The sequence below is a fragment of the Sciurus vulgaris genome, assembly GCF_902686455.1.
Source record: "Sciurus vulgaris genome assembly, chromosome: 5".
Lineage (NCBI taxonomy): Eukaryota > Metazoa > Chordata > Mammalia > Rodentia > Sciuridae > Sciurus > Sciurus vulgaris.
The window spans coordinates 102,745,006-102,762,535 of NC_136465.1; the positions used below are offsets into that span (position 1 = coordinate 102,745,006).

Consider the following 17,530-nt stretch of genomic DNA (forward strand, 5'->3'; position numbering starts at 1 on the left):
ACCCTACTGCCTTCTTCCTGCACCAACTCCTTTCTTGAAAGGTGGATTTCTGTAGGATGCTATATAGTCTTTGCATTAATTTGGAAAGAATCAAAGGACAGTCTAGTCCCAATTGCACTAAATCCATGGTAGAGCAGCAATATCACCTTGTTTTCAAATTATAATTTATTTTTTAAAGGTAAATACTGTCACCAAGAGTTTAGAGTTCTTATTTAGCATGAATGACATAAAACATGATAGGTTGACAATTTAGATTTATGTGACCTATTTATTGCTATTGACCTCAAAATCTCTTAGGTGTAAATCATATAGGTCTGTAATGTCATTTGATCAAAAGCATTGATAATAAGTGTTTCAGTTGAAACAGCTACTATGTACCTTTTTTCTTTTTTTAATCACAGGTAGACTGGTACAATGGTGATATGGTTAAAATATATTAAATTTTTAAAAATTATAAGAGAAAAGATGCCTTTATGTTCACCAAGTAATATATCTGAGTAATATATGTTCACCAAGTATTATAGCTTGAGTGTTTATCCTGTTGATTGTGTTAGAAATTTACCAGGATTATTTCCAGCTAGTGTTCTAAAAGAACACTTGCCCTTTGGAAAAAAGTGAAAATTCACTTATAGGCTTCAACAGAATTTAGTTATACATGATTATAAAGTGATGATTTTGAATTTGCCATTCTTTAAAATGAATATGAAAATTGTATGAAGTCATATTACAAAGATTTAAGCACTATTAGTATGGTGCTATTATTGTCATATATAATAAATTTTTCTGGTTTTTTTGAGTAGTATTTTAATTGCCATTGGGAGGATTCAAAAGCAATATACTTGCAGGAAATGTGGTCTACAATTGTGTTTCTCAAAATGATTGTACTGCTGCACCTGAAGGAATTAGGTACTGGGGTTAAGAAACAGCAGAATAAATATGCATGGTTACATCTGCTTGGAGCATTCTTTTTACTAAGAGACTGGGAAAAGCCTGTCTTTAAATATAAACAAACATGGAAACATTACAGAATAAAATTAAAATTCTTAAAAGATGTTAAGATAAACTATGCAGTTTTAAATAAATGTTCCTTGTGAGATGGTTGGTCTTCTTCAAGAAAAGCCACATGCTGATAATGAAAAAATGAGTGTCTCCACTTTCTACTGTCAGAGTAGGCAAGAGTAGATGAGATTAGTTGAATTTGGTACTCTGATTCCTTAAAAGCCCTCAATCTAAGAATGCTTTTAGTAACCACTAGCAGTTGATTGGAGCTTCTATCAAATACAAATTTTAATTCTTATCCCAGATTTATCTTAGAATACCTATTTATTCTCCTTTGTTATTAGAGGTGTTTTTTGGTTGTAAATTTTAAGAACTGTTAGGAACTTAAAATACAGAATAGTAACTAGAGAACAATTATAAAACTCCTTCAGAAACTCAAGGACATTCAGAATTAATTCAACAAATAATATTTTTACATGTTTTATTGAACAGGGACATTCATAAAATAAAGAGATCATTCTGGTTCCACAAAAAGTGCCATATGATAGAATGTTGAGATTTGAATTCATTAAATCACTATAATAGGTAACAAGCACTGTTACTTTTTGTACTTATTTTCTCCTTACGAGAATTTTATGAAGTAATAGGAATGTTGTCCTCATTTTACTGACAGGGAAACTGAAGTACAGTTAATATTGTGACTTTTCTAGGGTGAGTAGCTAGTCAATAGCAGAGTTAGGATATTAGCCCAATGAACTTAACCACTATGCTATGCTATGTTAAAAAAAAATGTATTGAAGAAAGTGGCACAAATAAAGGGCTGTGAATATTTCAAGAACCAAGAAACGTAAAGTTACACTAAGCATTGTTGGATAGTACAGAGTAAGCATCAAAGATGAAATGAAATATAGGTTCTTAAAAGTCAAAAAGAACGTGAGATAAATAAATGATCAACTTGGAGAACTTGTTTTCAGAGGAGGCTTAAAAGAAATGAGTTGGGAGGGGAGATGTTATATTAAAGAACTTGAAAAAATTATTTGACAGCTAGGTGGGTCTGGATTAAGAAGCTTAAACAGGAGCTCTGAATATTTTGTTTTAAGTGAATGAATGAAACTGGCTACCACAAATTTATGTTTTGGTAGTAGCAACCTGATTGTATGTGCTCATTTGAAGCAGAGTGTTCTTATTTTATATTACAAAAACTTGATATACTGTTTAATTGCAGAATCATTTGATAGGAGTATCTTCACATTTTTACAGTTGCAAAGGTCTTTACAGCTTTTTAAATATAAAACAAACATAGTATTTGACCTTTACCTGCTCTCCAACATAAGTGTTCTATTTGTCACATTAGTTTATGAGAGAAAGAGCTGGTCGTTGGAGAAAAAGTATGTTTCCCTTATTTTCCTTTTGTAATTGTTTACTTGGTTGGCTGGCTTTAGTATTGTAGTTTTTTATATCTTTGCACGATATCACAGTGTTTCATTTCAAACCAAAGTCTCATTAAGTGTAAGAAAGTTGATCTAAGCAGAGACTAATTTACATGTGTATGATAGTGAGTCTCAGGCTATTGTCACCAAAACTCACTAATTAGCTATAGTGTCAAATTTTTCCATTTAATGAACTGTTTTTATCCTCAAATTATATCCTTTTTGACCTTTTCAAATATTAAAATACACCCCTCCCTTTTAAACCCTTCCTTGACAAATTAAAAGTATCAATTCTTTGTCATTTCCACCAGTTAAAAATAATTTTTAAAAAATTATTTGTCTGGGAATCATTGACCTAGAACTCTCATTTGATTTTTAAAGCTAGAGATCACTACTGAGACTCTATTTTGCTAATTGGATCAATGTACAAATTTGAGAGAGAGGGGATGGAAGCATAGGTTTTTTTTTTTTTTTGGAAAGTTTCTTTTCTTTATTACCCAGTGACTAATTTCACCAAAATCCTAGCTAAGCGTGAAGGTGGTAGCAAAAAAGGACACTATAAAGATGGAAGCAATCTTTGGGCCAGAAAATGCTATTCAGAGTTAGATTGACTATAGGTCTATAAATATAGCACTCAAATGAAAGGTAAGAATTTTGGAGAGGGATACTAGGGGTTGAACCCATGAGTGCTTTACCACTGAGCTACGTCCCAGCACATTTTTAACTTTTGAGATGGTGTCTCGCTGATATACTGATACTGGCTTTGAGTTTGTATCCTGGGGCTTAGCTTCCTGAAACGACTGTGCCTGGCTCAGTATAAGTATTTTTTTAATTAAAGAGGTTTATTTTTATAATTTTAATCAGAGAATACAACCAATGTCATTAAAAGACACAGGTGAAGTTCTGTTGGTATTGAGGCGAGGGAGGAGAGGCTACCATTTGTAGATGCAGGCTTGTATCTAGTTCATCTAAGCAAAACACTGGGTGCTATATATCAAGCAGTATGCCACGTGGGAGTGCAAAGCAACTATAATTTAGTCACATTCTGAGAGTGTTGTAGTTTATCAAGGGAGAAAAATATCATCTTAAGTTTGAAAATATTTAAGATCAGAGATCCAAATATATGATAAATAAAATAGGTAATATGAACATAGGATAGTTTTAGCTGTGGTTTTGACTGATCAGAATTAAATATGAGGGTTCAGATGGAGAGGAAAAAATAAAAATTGCATAAGTAGTTGGACACAAGATTATGTATATTTAAATTTTTTAAAATAATGTGTGTATGTGTCTGCTTGATCATGAGTTTGAAAACCAAAGAAGTTGAAATTTTTCTATTGAGGAGCATACAAATTTTGAAGAAACACAATGTAAGTGATATTTTATGACTATTTGTTGTGTTGGTGTTACTTAGGTTGGGGTATAGCTGAGGAGACTCCATGATAGTGCTATCAATTAGGATTCTGCTTAGAAGGAAAATTAATAGTTTTAAATTTTTTTTGGTATAACTATATATTCTCCAAATCCAGTCAACACAAGGTCTAACTCACTTTGTATGGATTACAGACTGTGTAAATTAGGGTTGATTATTAGACCTTTCTATACATTGGTGGATCCAGGTTGTGGGTAAGCCCTCTGGAAAAAGAATATGAAATTAGATACAGAGCCTTGGAAGGGGCACATTCAGGTAAATGGGCCTGAAACTTAAGCTTAATTGTCTTTGCAGGAAATTGTCCTTTGTCTTTATACCTCTCTTTGTTCATCTGTTAAATGTGAACAATACTCAAGTATATAGCGAAGTCATCCCAGTTTAGCAGTCAAGGTTTGTGTGTGGTCTTAAGGTCATATTTATTATTTCCGCAATCCCACAGTGGGGGGGGACTCGAACCCGGGCCTCTAGTGTGCAAGGTAGGCACTCTACGTGATAGTCTATATCGCCAGCACTTAAGGTCATATTTAATTTAGCATTTGTCTTAGAGTTTTTTGTTCTTTTAGCTACATGTAAACTACTGTTAATAGTTCCATTAAAATCTGCCATCATAAATTCAGTGAATATCATTTTAAAAATCTCTGCCATGGTTCTATTTTTGTGTAAGTCATATGTGCACTGAAGACAGTTCTCATTTTAACGTGGTTAAATCTGAAATCCAATAGTAATGCAGGTCTTTATTTGATACTCTCCAGATGGAAATAATAAAAGTTCCTTTTAAAGACAGCATGAAAGGTACTTTCTGACAAAAGGAAGTGTCCTAGGACATGAGTAGCTAGAGACAGCAAACTTGCTGGGTAGGATGGGAGAAGTATTTATTTGGGCAGTCTCTGTTGTCCACTTGGTGAATCCAGTCATCATTATAACATTGCAAGTTAAGGTCTGAGAGATTTATATAGCCTCTCTGCCTGAAATAAGGGGAATTGTAGATTAGGAGTTAATGAAATATTTGTGAAATATAGAGGCTAGTCTGTCCTGTCAGACATGCTAATGAATTGAAAGAATGCTATTGCTAGAATAGCTTTGTCAACAATTATTTTATCATACTATTTGGCAATGCTTTTTAACAATCTTTTTGGCAGCAGGGAGCTCAAATAAAGGAAAAGTTAATACATAGTGAAAAAGTAAGCACGGATATTTCACTTTTCAAGGCAGTCAGTGAACCTATAACTTGTGCACAAAATGTTTTATCAACATCTAGCATCCCCCATAGTTGTATTGATGAGCACATAAAAATCTGAAGATATAAACCTACTGAAAAAAATCAGCATTTGCTTTCAGATTTAGTAATTATTTTGAACAGATACATGCAGACAACAATTTAATATTTAGCTGCAGAAGGTGCATTTACCTAATACTCTGTGAAATATGAGTTTTCATTTACATCAAATGACTTCTAAATTCCATGTAATTTGATTTAAAATTTTCTTGTGTGTATTCAAAACAGCAGGTGATGACTGTAAACGTGTAGTATTTATTAGCAGAACTTCTTAAGCAGTTAAATGCCAGTTTTACACGAGTGTCATCAGATACCACACATAGAAAATAATTCCAATAATTATTTCATATAATTCATGGAATCAAAGAGAAATTCTTAGAAGCACATGTTGTCAAAGGTAGAACATCTGATATCGCACATACAACTGTGAATTCTGTTGACATTATGAATTCCATTAAGTTCCATTTTGAAGATAATATGATTTCTGCAATCATAATATGAATACAAATTTGATGAATCATAACTTTATGGGTAGAACAGGGTACTCACTAAATTATGTGACCTGTGTAACTGAGATATACTTTGAATTATTTGAGTTTACATATATTAATTACATAGCTGCCTCCAAAGAAGCAGGATATGTTGTCTAATAGAAGATGTAATTGTCAAAATTTTCAAGTTATTTTATATGTGCAGCATAATATAATTGAACTACAATATTTTTGAGACAAAATTGATGCTGTATAAAAAAAGAATGCTTTGGTATTTTCTTTTGTTCCTTTCATTAATTAGATATCACACATTTGAGTCTGAAAAATTACTTTATATATCAATCTATGGGTTCTATGTTGTTATTAAATATTTTAATAAACAAGTCCTTTAAATTTTTATGGCAGTTTGTTAAAAAGCTAGTGGAAATATTTATTCAGAATATTTCATAATTGGAATGACCAAATATTTCAGTGTCTGAAACTTTTAGTAAATTATAACTACTGAAAATAAAATTTTAAAGATTTATCCTGCACAAGATGTAATTTTGAAATTTTATATTTGGTATTCAGATTCTGTATTGGATTATTGTGACTGTTACAAAAAACTTTTTGATGGAGTGCATTTTTAAAAAATTTTTATTGTAAACAAATGGGATACATGTTGTTTCTCTGTACATGGCGTAAAGGCATACCATTAGTGTAATCATAAATTTACATAGGGTAATGTTGTTTGATTCATTCTGTTATTTTTTCCCTTCCCCCCACCCCTCCCACCCCTCTTTTCCCTCTATACAGTCCTTCCTTCCTCCATTCTTGCCCCCCTCCCTAACCCTAACTCTAACCCTAACACTAACCCCTCCCTCCCCCATTCCAGAGAGGCTGCACCAATTTGCAGCCCCACCAGCAATGTATGAGTGTACCTTTTTGATGGAGTGCATATTTTTAATTGGTTAATTTTATATTTCGTACCAGAATGAAATTGAAGAATCCCAGTTTTATAACACCTAAATTTGAAGAAACATTTAAAACATATATGTTGGTCAAATTTTGTCTTATAAAAATAAGCAAGTTACTCTGAATGGTTTGGCAAAGATGGTACTTGTGAAAATATTTTGGCTAAATGAAAACAAAGAGTAAGAGGTAGGGAGGGTAGGGAGAGAGGTTTATCAATGAGTGCAAAGTTATAGTTACATACACAAGAGGTTCCGTTGTGCTGTTGCACAGTAGGGTGACTATAAATAATAGTAATGTATTGTAAATCTCAGAAAGCTAGAAGAAATGATTTTTATTGTTTTTACCATAAAGGAATGATAAATGAGGAGATAGCTATGTTTAACATGATTTAAAGATATATCATATATACATGTATCAAAATATCACATGATATCCTATAAATATATTTTTATCTCAGTTTAAAAAATTAAAAATAAAATTGACACTGTTTTCCATTTGGCAAAATTTGCTCTGAGCTTACCAAGTACTTCAGCAACTATAACAAGAACATTTTCTTGATTAAAAATAATATGGTTCATGTAGAAGTGTTGATTGAAGGTTTAATTTTAAATTTATTAACCAAATGTAATTTTAAAGATTATTGTGGAAAGTATAAGTTCATATTGAAAAAGCACCTTCTTCTGGAAACTATTAGTAACAAAGTATTAGAGACAAATCCAGTTTACATAATTATATTACATGAATTATATTACATGAATTCAAGCATTACTTTTTCTGCTCATGTTTTTTGTTTAGCCCTATGACAGTTGATATAAAGAATTTTTTTTGTGTTGTGAGAATATTGGGGGAAAAGTACACTCATACATTGTTGGTGGGACTGCAATGGTACAACCATTCTCAGAAGGAGTCTGGAGATTTCTCAAAATATTAGGGATAGCCAGGTGTGGTGGTTCATACCTGTAATCCCAGTGGCTCAGGAGACTGAGGCAGGAGGATCAAGAGAGTTCAAAGCCAGCCTCATCAAGAGTGTGGCTCTAAGCAACTCAGTGAGACTCTGTTTCTAAATAAACACATCTCTTGATAGGAATATAATGTTGCTTATTAAAATTGAAATGTGTATCTCCCTACCTGTAAGATTACCAGAAATGTTTGTGTGGAAAACTTAGCAAGATTTTAGGTATAAAACGAGTTGCTAGGTTGTATCTAAATACTAGTTAATTAAATTTGATGAAAGTGTGTATAATAGGCCATGAATATTTCCAAATTTCAGAAACATTGCTAATGGGACTATGAATATATTGTTTTCTCTTCTTGATTTAATAACACTCTGAGAATTTATTTTAATTAGGTTCTCTCTTTTGCGTATTATAGATTTATGTTTTATTGTTTTTACAATTTTTTTCTTCAATACCTCTCCTCTTGTAATTCGTACATCTCTAAAAACTTTTATCTTATAAGAGAAGTGTATTTAAAAGCCATAACATTTTGACATTTATCATTACTATTCCTAACACATCAGATCAACCTGCTTTAGTTTTGTGGAAAGCCAATGTAAGTACTTTTTCTAGGCTAATTACTCTCTTGAATCTTAATAAGTTCACTAGCTACTACTGTTAGATTTTGATGTTTTAGGTTAATATTAATTATACTGTAACACAAAGCATAGCATATTTTTCATCTGCTAGTTATTGCTCTATTAATTTTCCTTTATATTTTCTAATTTTAATCACTGAACATATTATTATAAGTTGTTAACATTCTGAAACATCTTCTTTTGCATGGCATCATGCCCCTAGGAAAATAAACTAATCAGGGAACTAAAAAGTAAAACCACACAAAAGAAGCAAAAGAGCAATTTAAGACGACAATGTACTGTGTTTACATGCCACATATAGTATTTAAATCATAGTGTAGTTTCAATATCTTCTGTATGCTCCATGAAAATTTATGTGTTAGTGTTGTTTCTTTGACCAATTTCTTATTGTTTTAGAAATTTTATTATTATTTATTCATATTAATTATACATATTAATGAATTTCACTGTCTGTTCATGTGGTTAATTGTTTCCTTTGCTGTGAAGAAGCTTTTTTGATACAATCCCATTTGTCAATTTCCTAAGCTATTGGAGTCCTATTCAGGAAGTTGTTGCCTGTGCCTATATGTTGGATTGTTTCCCCTATATTTTCTTTTAATAGTTATAGTGTTTCTGATCTTACACTTAGATCTTTGATTTATTTTGAGTTGACTTTTGTACAGGATGAGAACAGGTAATCTAATTTCATTCTCCTACATATTGATAGCCAGTTTTCCCAGCACCATTTGTTAGAGGCAGTCTTTGTCAAGAATCACATGACAACAGCTGATGGGTTTGTCTCCATGTCTTCTATTCCATTTGGGCTGTCTGATTATAATTATTCTAGTACCATGCAGTTTTTGTTACTGTGACTCTGCAGTATAATTTGAAGTCAGGTATTATGATGTTAAGTTCAGATTTTGATGTGCTTCTCTAGTAAACTTGTCCTGAATCAGGATCTAGTGACCCAAGAAAGTAGAGACAGCAGAACATCTATTATAATTGCTGGAGCTGTAGCAGGATTGAATGCCAGTGATGTCAGGGGCCTTGTTTATTGTCCAAGAGTAAAGACAGTACATTCAATGCTGTCCGTTCTTCACCAGTACCAGCAATGGAGTCTTTATGAGACCACTTTGGCATGATTTTGGCCATTTTCCTGCAGCTGACTAGACTTCCTTGATCCTGCCATTTGCCAAACTTGGTTCCTTAGTCTTACCAGGTCTGTTGACTACCCAGTTTCTTTTTAATACATTTATTTTCTGTTTAAATCAAGCAAATATACATCCAGTGTTTGTAACTAGGAATTTGTAACTAGCAGTACACTTGTACTGCTGCGTAGAAGATACAGGGTTCTTTGCTCACCAAAATCAAAATGATCAATTAAGACATAGGTGATGGAAAATACATTAAAGAACAAGTTTAAGCCTGAGGGAATTCAATAACTGTTATTTATGATGTATATGAAAATAAGTGAACATTTTTATATATTCTGAGTTGACTTGAAAGGCAGTATAAAGCAGTTTTCGTGAAATCAGATTCTCTGGATTTGAATCCTACCTCTGTCAATTATTAGCAGTGTGGCCTTGAACAAATAATTTCTCTGTGTTTTAGCTTCTTTATCAATAAAGTAGAGGCAGAAATGAATCTCTTTAAGAGTTACTGTGGAGATTTAATGCCCACATATAAAATGTCTGAAGTAATTAGAGTGGCACAAGATATATAGTATTCATTATTGGAAATTATTATATTTATAATCATAATTAAGATAAATTTTGGTATTTTATTTATAATTCTTATATAAATCTTGAATTTGGCACCACATAATTTTGTTATTCAACATAAAGGTCACAGCTTACACTCCCTTATATATGCAAAAAAATAGGTTAATAAAAGAAAAGCATAACTCATTTAATCAAAATTTTATGTAACTCAGTAATCTCTAGAAATGACTACCCAACACCCTGGGGGAATTCCTCATTATATGCTTAGATTTGATGAAGAATGAACATCCATATAGACATATGATTGGACAAAAAGGTTTGACCTAATGATAACACAAAGGGGAACCAGTAAGGCCTATCCATTTAGATTCTCTTGGCCTCCCTGTGTGGCATTCTTTCCTCCCAGATATAGAACAAGACCCCTTTTGGAGTGATGACTTCATGATCTCCTATCAAACAAGATTGGTCAGAGAATTTCTTTTATAGTTTATGGTTAGCTCTTATACAAAAAGGCATTGGAAAAGTCAGTAATATATCCAGTTTTTATGACTGAATTTTGTGAGTAGGGGTTATAGTTCCTTTGATTGACCTTGGAGAAGAGAAGAAAGCAATAGAAAGGAAGGCCTCCTGATTACTGTGCTTTAAGATCTGCTTCCTTTCAGTTCAAAGTACTCAGCATGCTAAAGTGGTATATTTTGGGGCCCAAGTTTTCTGAGGCCAATATCAGCTACTGAACTTGTGGTATTTAAGTTGAAAAGTTTGAACTAAGACAAAGTATGATGTTTAAAGTACAGATAACTGATTTATTAATGTATCTGAATTTGACATTAAACATTTCCTTGGATCTTAAGTAGATTTTTACCTTTTCTTTATTCCCTATTGATTTTAGTAGAATGTTTAAATACAAAAAAAGGCAAAGAAAACAGAAATTTTGACCAAGGATATTGCTATCAGAAGAACTATTTCAATGATAGATCTTTTCTAATACATTACTTTTTGTTTGTTATTTTGGTTTTATAAGTGAGATTTATTTTTGTGATGGATTATACATTTTAAATTTTCTCTAGGATTTCCTAGGAAAATTTTGTGAAATATATACTATAAATACATTAATAATATTTTAATAGTTTCTTTTTAGAAAATAATGCAGTTGGACTGGGGTTGTAGCTCAGTGGTAGAGCACTTGCTTAGCATGTGTGAGGCACTGGGTTTGATTCTCAGCACTGCATATAAATAAATAAAGTTCCATTGACAACCAAAAAAATTTTTAAAAATTAGAAAAAGAAAATAATGCACGGATCACTACATTTTACTATTTTAATTTCAAGTCTTTAATTCAAACTAAAATGGCAATTGTCTTTACAGTCATTTCTTTAATCACTGTATCATCTATCTTGTTTCCATTTTTAGGACCAGGGTTCTGATCAAGCAGGAAAGGAGAAAACAAAAGGTGAGGAAAATATATTTTTATGTGTGTTATTCTTATGTGAATAGTGATCTTCTCACTGTTCTTCTGAAACATTTTCTACTAATAGATTCACCTAAGTGAAACTAGAAGATCACCTTTCTTTAGTCTTCATCCTTGTAGATAGCTATTTAAATACCCATTTTGCTCAGGCAGAGCTTTAAAGATCATTGTTGATTCTTTGTGTCCTTCTAGTTCTAAGGTGTATTCCAATCTGATCTCTTCTCACTACCTGTAGTATCAGTGCTATAATTCACATCATCATTTATTGCCTAAGGTACTATAATGGTCTCATGTCCTTTGTCCTCCTTCAGTTTGTCTTATTTTATTTTACCAATTGCGTTATGTAGTAAAGTTGAGTATGTATGTACTGAGCAGTGTATGTCTGAAACTAACTCTCTCGTACACGTGTACTTGGAGATATGTGTAAGATTGTTTGGGTCACTTTTATTGTTAAAATAGCAAAAAAAAAAAAAAAAAAAGGGAGAAACAAGAAGGAGAAAAAAGAAGTGCATGGAGAGGGAGGAATAAGAGAAGGGAATAACCTAAACACCTATTAATAGTAGAATTATTAAACAAATTATGGTATATTCAAGTAATGGTATGTATTGACTTTGTGTAATTAGCGTGGGTCAATCTTAAGGACATAATGTTGAGCAACTGAAGTACCTCACAGAAGAAACCAAGCAATAAGATTCCTTTCACCAAAAATCCAAAGCAGTAAAAACAAAGAAACAAAAACCTAGTATATTAATACTGTCAAAGGTACTGAAATTTAAATGAAAATGATTGTCAATGAAGGCAGCATAGTTGCCTTCTTTGGATCCTTTCTCTTTTGTACTGTGGTCCTTCACTGTCACCAAACATTTAGTTTTCAGTCTGCTTACTGTAGAATTCTTGTTAATGTCAACGTGAACTTTATATTATTTGAATCAAAAGAATGTTTTTCAGTATAACTTACTTTACTGTGACATCATTTCCAATGTGGTCTGCCATTCCCTTCATCCTTAAACAAACTGATCCCACACTTTCTTTGATTCAGTCTCTGAATTTTATTTCTGTCTTTGGTTATTCCTTTTTTTAATGACTTTAAGTTAAAATTTGATTTCTGGTTTTCTGAAAGTTTTCTTATTTTCTTCAGATTGTTTCTACTTTTTCTACTAAGTAAGACTTGATAGAAAAGTTGAACCCAGTTATGTCAGGTAAATCAGTAACATACTTTTGTCCTTTCTAGGAATGGAGATTAGGGCTACCATAGTAGCTTGAGTAGGTTCAAACCTTTCCAGAAGTGTTTCCTAGAATCAAGGCTACTCCATTCAAAGACAATCTTTGTAGTTTTCCCTTGTTCTTGGAACCTTATATTTCTGTTCTCTTTGGCTAACTCTGACATGCATCTATCTTAGAAATCATTTCCTAAAAAAAGTCCTAACCCTGCTGGGTGTGGTGGCACACACCTGTAATCCCAGCAGCTCAAGAGGCTGAGGCAGGAGGATCACGAGTTCAAAGCCAGCCTCAGCAAAATTGAGGTGCTAAGCAACTCATTGAGACCCTGTCTCTAAATAAAATACAAAATAGGACTGGGGATGTGGTTCAGTGGTCACGTGCCCTTGAGTTCAATTCCTGGTACCCCCCAAAAAATCCTAGTCCTTCTGCCCCTCTATCTGCCCATTCTCCCCATTCCCCCACCCTGTAACATTATCCTTCCTGAGGATTTTATATCATCCTTTATCATATTTGGTTGTAATTGTGTCACTGTTTCCCTATGATTTTATCCATCACAAAATACAGTGCCTCAAAAAATAGTATTCTTAATTCCAAGACACCATCAATTATAAGATCTAGCATTAATAGTCAATTTTTCTTTCTTCCTTTTTTTTTTCGCTCCCCTCATTTCAGGGATTGAACCCAGGGAATCTCAATCACTAAGTTGCATTTCCAGCTTTTTTTTTTTTTTTTTTTTTATACTTCTGAGATAGGGTCTCACTAAATTGTTGAGTATTGCTTGGAAATTGCAGTCCTCCTGCCTCAGCGTCCTGAGCTGCTGGGATTATAGGCATGAGCCACCACGCCCAGCAGTGGATTTTTTTTAAGAGTGAAAATATTTGTACCCTGAGGGTTTTGCTGTTTCTTTACTGAATCATACTGTGATCTTTCAAAAGACAGTTTAGTCGAATTTAGGGTTGTCAATTACTCAAATGAAATATGAATATATAGCTTTTATCTATGATATATTTTATATGAGAACATTTACTGTTTTGTTTGATAATTGGCAAGTCTTTTATAGTTATTACAAGTTTTTTACAACCTTTAAAGTTGATTGTAATTGAAAGTATTCCAAGAAGTTAATGTGAATGAGCCTCACCCTTTTGAAAATCTGATAAATAATCATTTGTAAGTATTACTCTTATGTTAAGATTTTTTGTTAGACTTTTCCCTTCTAACTACTCACATGTTAAGCAAGCTTACGGTATTGTATTATGGATTATTTAATGGAACACAAGGTATTTAAAGACAGTTTTTTACAGTGTCTAGCACATAATATTTGCTCAGTAAATATTACACAAATCAATGCCTTTGGGAATTTGGTCAATTAAGGATGTAGTTTGAAAAAGAAGGAAGAATAATTATAGTTCACGCAGGAAGAAAATAAAACCTGAATGACAATGATATTTATGTGCAAATCTGTCTTTCTTAAAACAACCTTCTAGGAATAATAGAAGGATAATACAGTGAACTAAATTGACTCTGATTGCAGTTCGTTCTTACATAGTTTGACTTTTAATGACACTTAGCTGTGTATATCTTCAAGGCATTTTTATATTTATAGGATAGCATACTTAGTGGAACAGATTTTTAACCTGTCAGATTTTTTTGTTTTTAATAACAGGGATTGAACCCAGGGGCATTTAACCACTGACCCATGTCCCAGCCCTTTTTCTATTTTATTTAGAGACAGGGGATCTCACTGAGTTGCTCAGGGCCTCCCTAAGTTGCTGAGGCTTGCTTTGAACTTTCAATCCTTCAGCCTCAGCCTCCTTAGCCACTGGGATTACAGGTGTGTGTCATTGTACCTGGCCAGAGTTTTTCTTTTTCTTTTTCTTTTCTTTTTTAAAATTTTATTTTAATTAAAAATCATAAATTTACATAGGGCAATGTTGTTTGATTCATTCTGTTATTTTTTCCCTTCCACCCCACCCCTCCCACCCCTCTTTTCCCTCTGTACAGTCCTTCCTTCCTCCATTCTTACCACCCTCCTTATCCCTAACCCTAAACCTAACCCTAACGCTAACGCTAACCCCTCCTACCCCCACTTATATGTCCTTATCCGCTTATCAGCGAGATCATTCGTCCTTTAGTTTTTTGAGATTGGCTTATCTCACTTAGCATAATATCCTCCAATTTCATCCATTTGCCTGCAAATGCCATAATTTTATCATTCTTCAAGGTGGGTAATATTCCATTGTATATATATGCCACAGTTTCTTTATCCATTCATCAAGTGAAGGGCATCTAGGTTGGTTCCACAATCTGGCTATAGTGAATTGAGCAGCAATGAACATTGATGTGGCTGTATCTCTGCAGTATGCTGATTTTAAGTCCTTTGGGTGTAGGCCAAGGAGTGGGATAGCTGGGTCAAATGGTGGTTCCATTCCAAGCTTCCTGAGGAATCTCCACACTGCTTTTCAGAGTGGCTACACTAATTTGCAACCTCACCAGCAATGTATGAGTGTACCTTTTTCCCCATATCCTCTCCAACACCTATTGTTGCTTATATTCTTGATAATTGCCATTCTAATTGGGGTGAGATGAAATCTTAGGGTAGTTTTGATTTGCATTTCTCTTATTACTAGAGATGTTGAACATTTTTTCATATATCTGTTGATTGCTTGTACATCTTCTTCTGTGAAGTGTCTGTTCATTTCCTTAGCCCATTTGTTGATTGGGTTATTTGTATTCTTGGTGTAGAGTTTTTTGAGTTCTTTATAGATTCTGGAAATTAGCGCTCTATCTGAAGTATGAGTGGCAAATATATTCTCCCACTCTGTAGGCTCTCTCTTCACATTACTGATAGTTTCCTTTGCTGAGAGAAAGCTTTTTAGTTTGAATCTATCCCAGTTATTGATTCTTGCTTTTATTTCTTGTGCTATGGGAGTCCTATTAAGGAAGTCTGATCCTAAGCCAACAAGTTGAAGGTTTGGACCTACTTTTTCTTCTATAAGATGCAGGGTCTCTGGTCTGATTCCGAGGTCCTTGATCCATTTTGAGTTGAGTTTTGTGCAGGGTGAGAGATAGGGGTTTAATTTCATTCTGTTGCATGTGGTTTTCCAGTTTTCCCAGCACCATTTGTTGAAGAGGCTATCTTTTCTCCATTGCATATTTTTGGCCCCTTTGTCTAGTATGAGAAAATTGCATTTATTTGGGTTTGTGTCTGTGTCCTCTATTCTGTACCATTGATCTATCTATCTATTTTGGTACCAATACCATGACGTTTTTGTTACTATTGCTTTGTAATAGAGTTGAAGATCTGGTATTGCGATACCCCCTGCTTCGCTCTTCCTACTGAGTATTGCTTTAGCTATTCTGGGTTTCTTATTCTTCCAGATGAATTTCATAATTGCTTGCTCTATTTCTGTAAGCTACATCATTGGGATTTTAATTGGAATTGCATTGAATCTGTATAGCACTTTAGGTAGTATGGCCATTTTGACAATATTAATTCTTCCTATTCATGAACATGGGAGATCTTTCCAACTTCTAAGGTTTTCTTTAATTTCTTTCTTTAGTGTTCTGTAGTTCTCATTGTAGAGGTCTTTCACCTCTTTTGTGAGATTGATTTCCAAGTATTTTATTTGTTTTGATGCTATTGTGAATGGGGTAGTTTTCCTAATTTCTCTTTCTGAAGATTCATCACTTATGTATAAAAATGCATTGGATTTATGATTATTGATCTTGTAACCTGCTACTTTCCTGAATTCACTTATGAGTTCTAAGAATTTTCTGGTGGAATTTCCAGGTTCCTCTAAATATATAATCATGTCATCAGCGAACAGGGATAGTTTGAGTTCCTCTTTTCCAATTCATATCCCTTTAATTTCTTTGGCTTGTCTGATTGCTCTGGCTAGAGTCTCAAGAACAATGTTGAATAGAAGTGGTGAAAGAGGGCATCCCTGCCTTGTTCCAGTTTTTAGGGGGAATGCTTTCAGGTTTTCACCATTTAGAATGATATTGGCCATGGGCGTAGTGTAGATGGCCTTCACAATGTTAAGGAATGATCCCACTACCCCAATTTTTTCTAGTGTTTTGAGCATGAAGGGATGCTGTATTTTATCGAATGGTTTTTCTGCATCTATTGAAATAATCATGTGATTCTTAACTTTTAGTCTGTTGATATGGTGAATGACATTTATTGATTTCCAGATGTTGAACCAACCTTGTATCCCTTGGATAAAACCCACTTGATCGTCTTGATCGTGGTGCACTATCTTTTTAATGTATTTTTGTATGCAATTTGCTAAAATTTTGTTGAGAATTTTTGCGTCGATGTTCATTAAGGATATTGGTCTCAAATTTTCTTTCCTCGATGTGTCTCTGTCTGGTTTAGGTATCAGCGTGATATTGGCTTCATAGAATGAGTTTGGGAGGGTTCCCTCCTCTTCTATTTTATGGAATACTTTGAGAAGTATTGGAATGAGCTTTTCTTTAAAGGTTTTGTAGAACTCGGCTGAGAACCCATCTGGTCCCGGACTTTTCTTTGTTGGTAGGCTTTTGATGACCTCTTCTATTTCATTGCTTGAAATTAGTTTGTTTAAGTTGTGTATGTCCTCCTCGTTCAGTTTAGGTAATCCATATGTCTCTAGAAACTTGTTGATGTCTTTGAGGTTTTCTGTTTTGTGGGAGTATAGATTTTCAAAATAGCTTCTAATTATGTTTTGTATTTCACTCGTGTGTTGTGATATTTCCTTGTTCATTCCGAATTTTAGTAATTTGAGTTTTCTCCCTCTTTCTCTTTGTTAGTGTGGCTAAGGGTTTATCAATTTTGTTTATTTTTTCAAAGAACGAACTATTTATTCTGTTAATTTTGTTAATTTTTATTATTATTTTAATTTTTTTGTTAATTTATTTTTATTATTTTTTTTATTTTGTTAATTTTTCCGATTGTTTCTTTTTCAATTTCGTTGATTTTGGCTC

At 33.2% G+C, this 17,530-nt stretch overlaps 1 protein-coding gene across 2 annotated transcripts in view; it reads left to right on the forward strand.

Moving 5' to 3' along the window:
* The window catches only part of REDIC1 (regulator of DNA class I crossover intermediates 1), a 72,695-nt gene that overhangs the window by 5,703 nt on the left and 49,462 nt on the right, over positions 1–17,530 (forward strand). For both annotated transcript variants that reach the window (XM_079139371.1, XM_079139370.1), the window contains exon 2: positions 11,287–11,326. In XM_079139371.1, the coding sequence (XP_078995497.1) occupies positions 11,287–11,326 (40 nt within the window). The remainder of the gene's footprint in view (positions 1–11,286; positions 11,327–17,530) is intronic.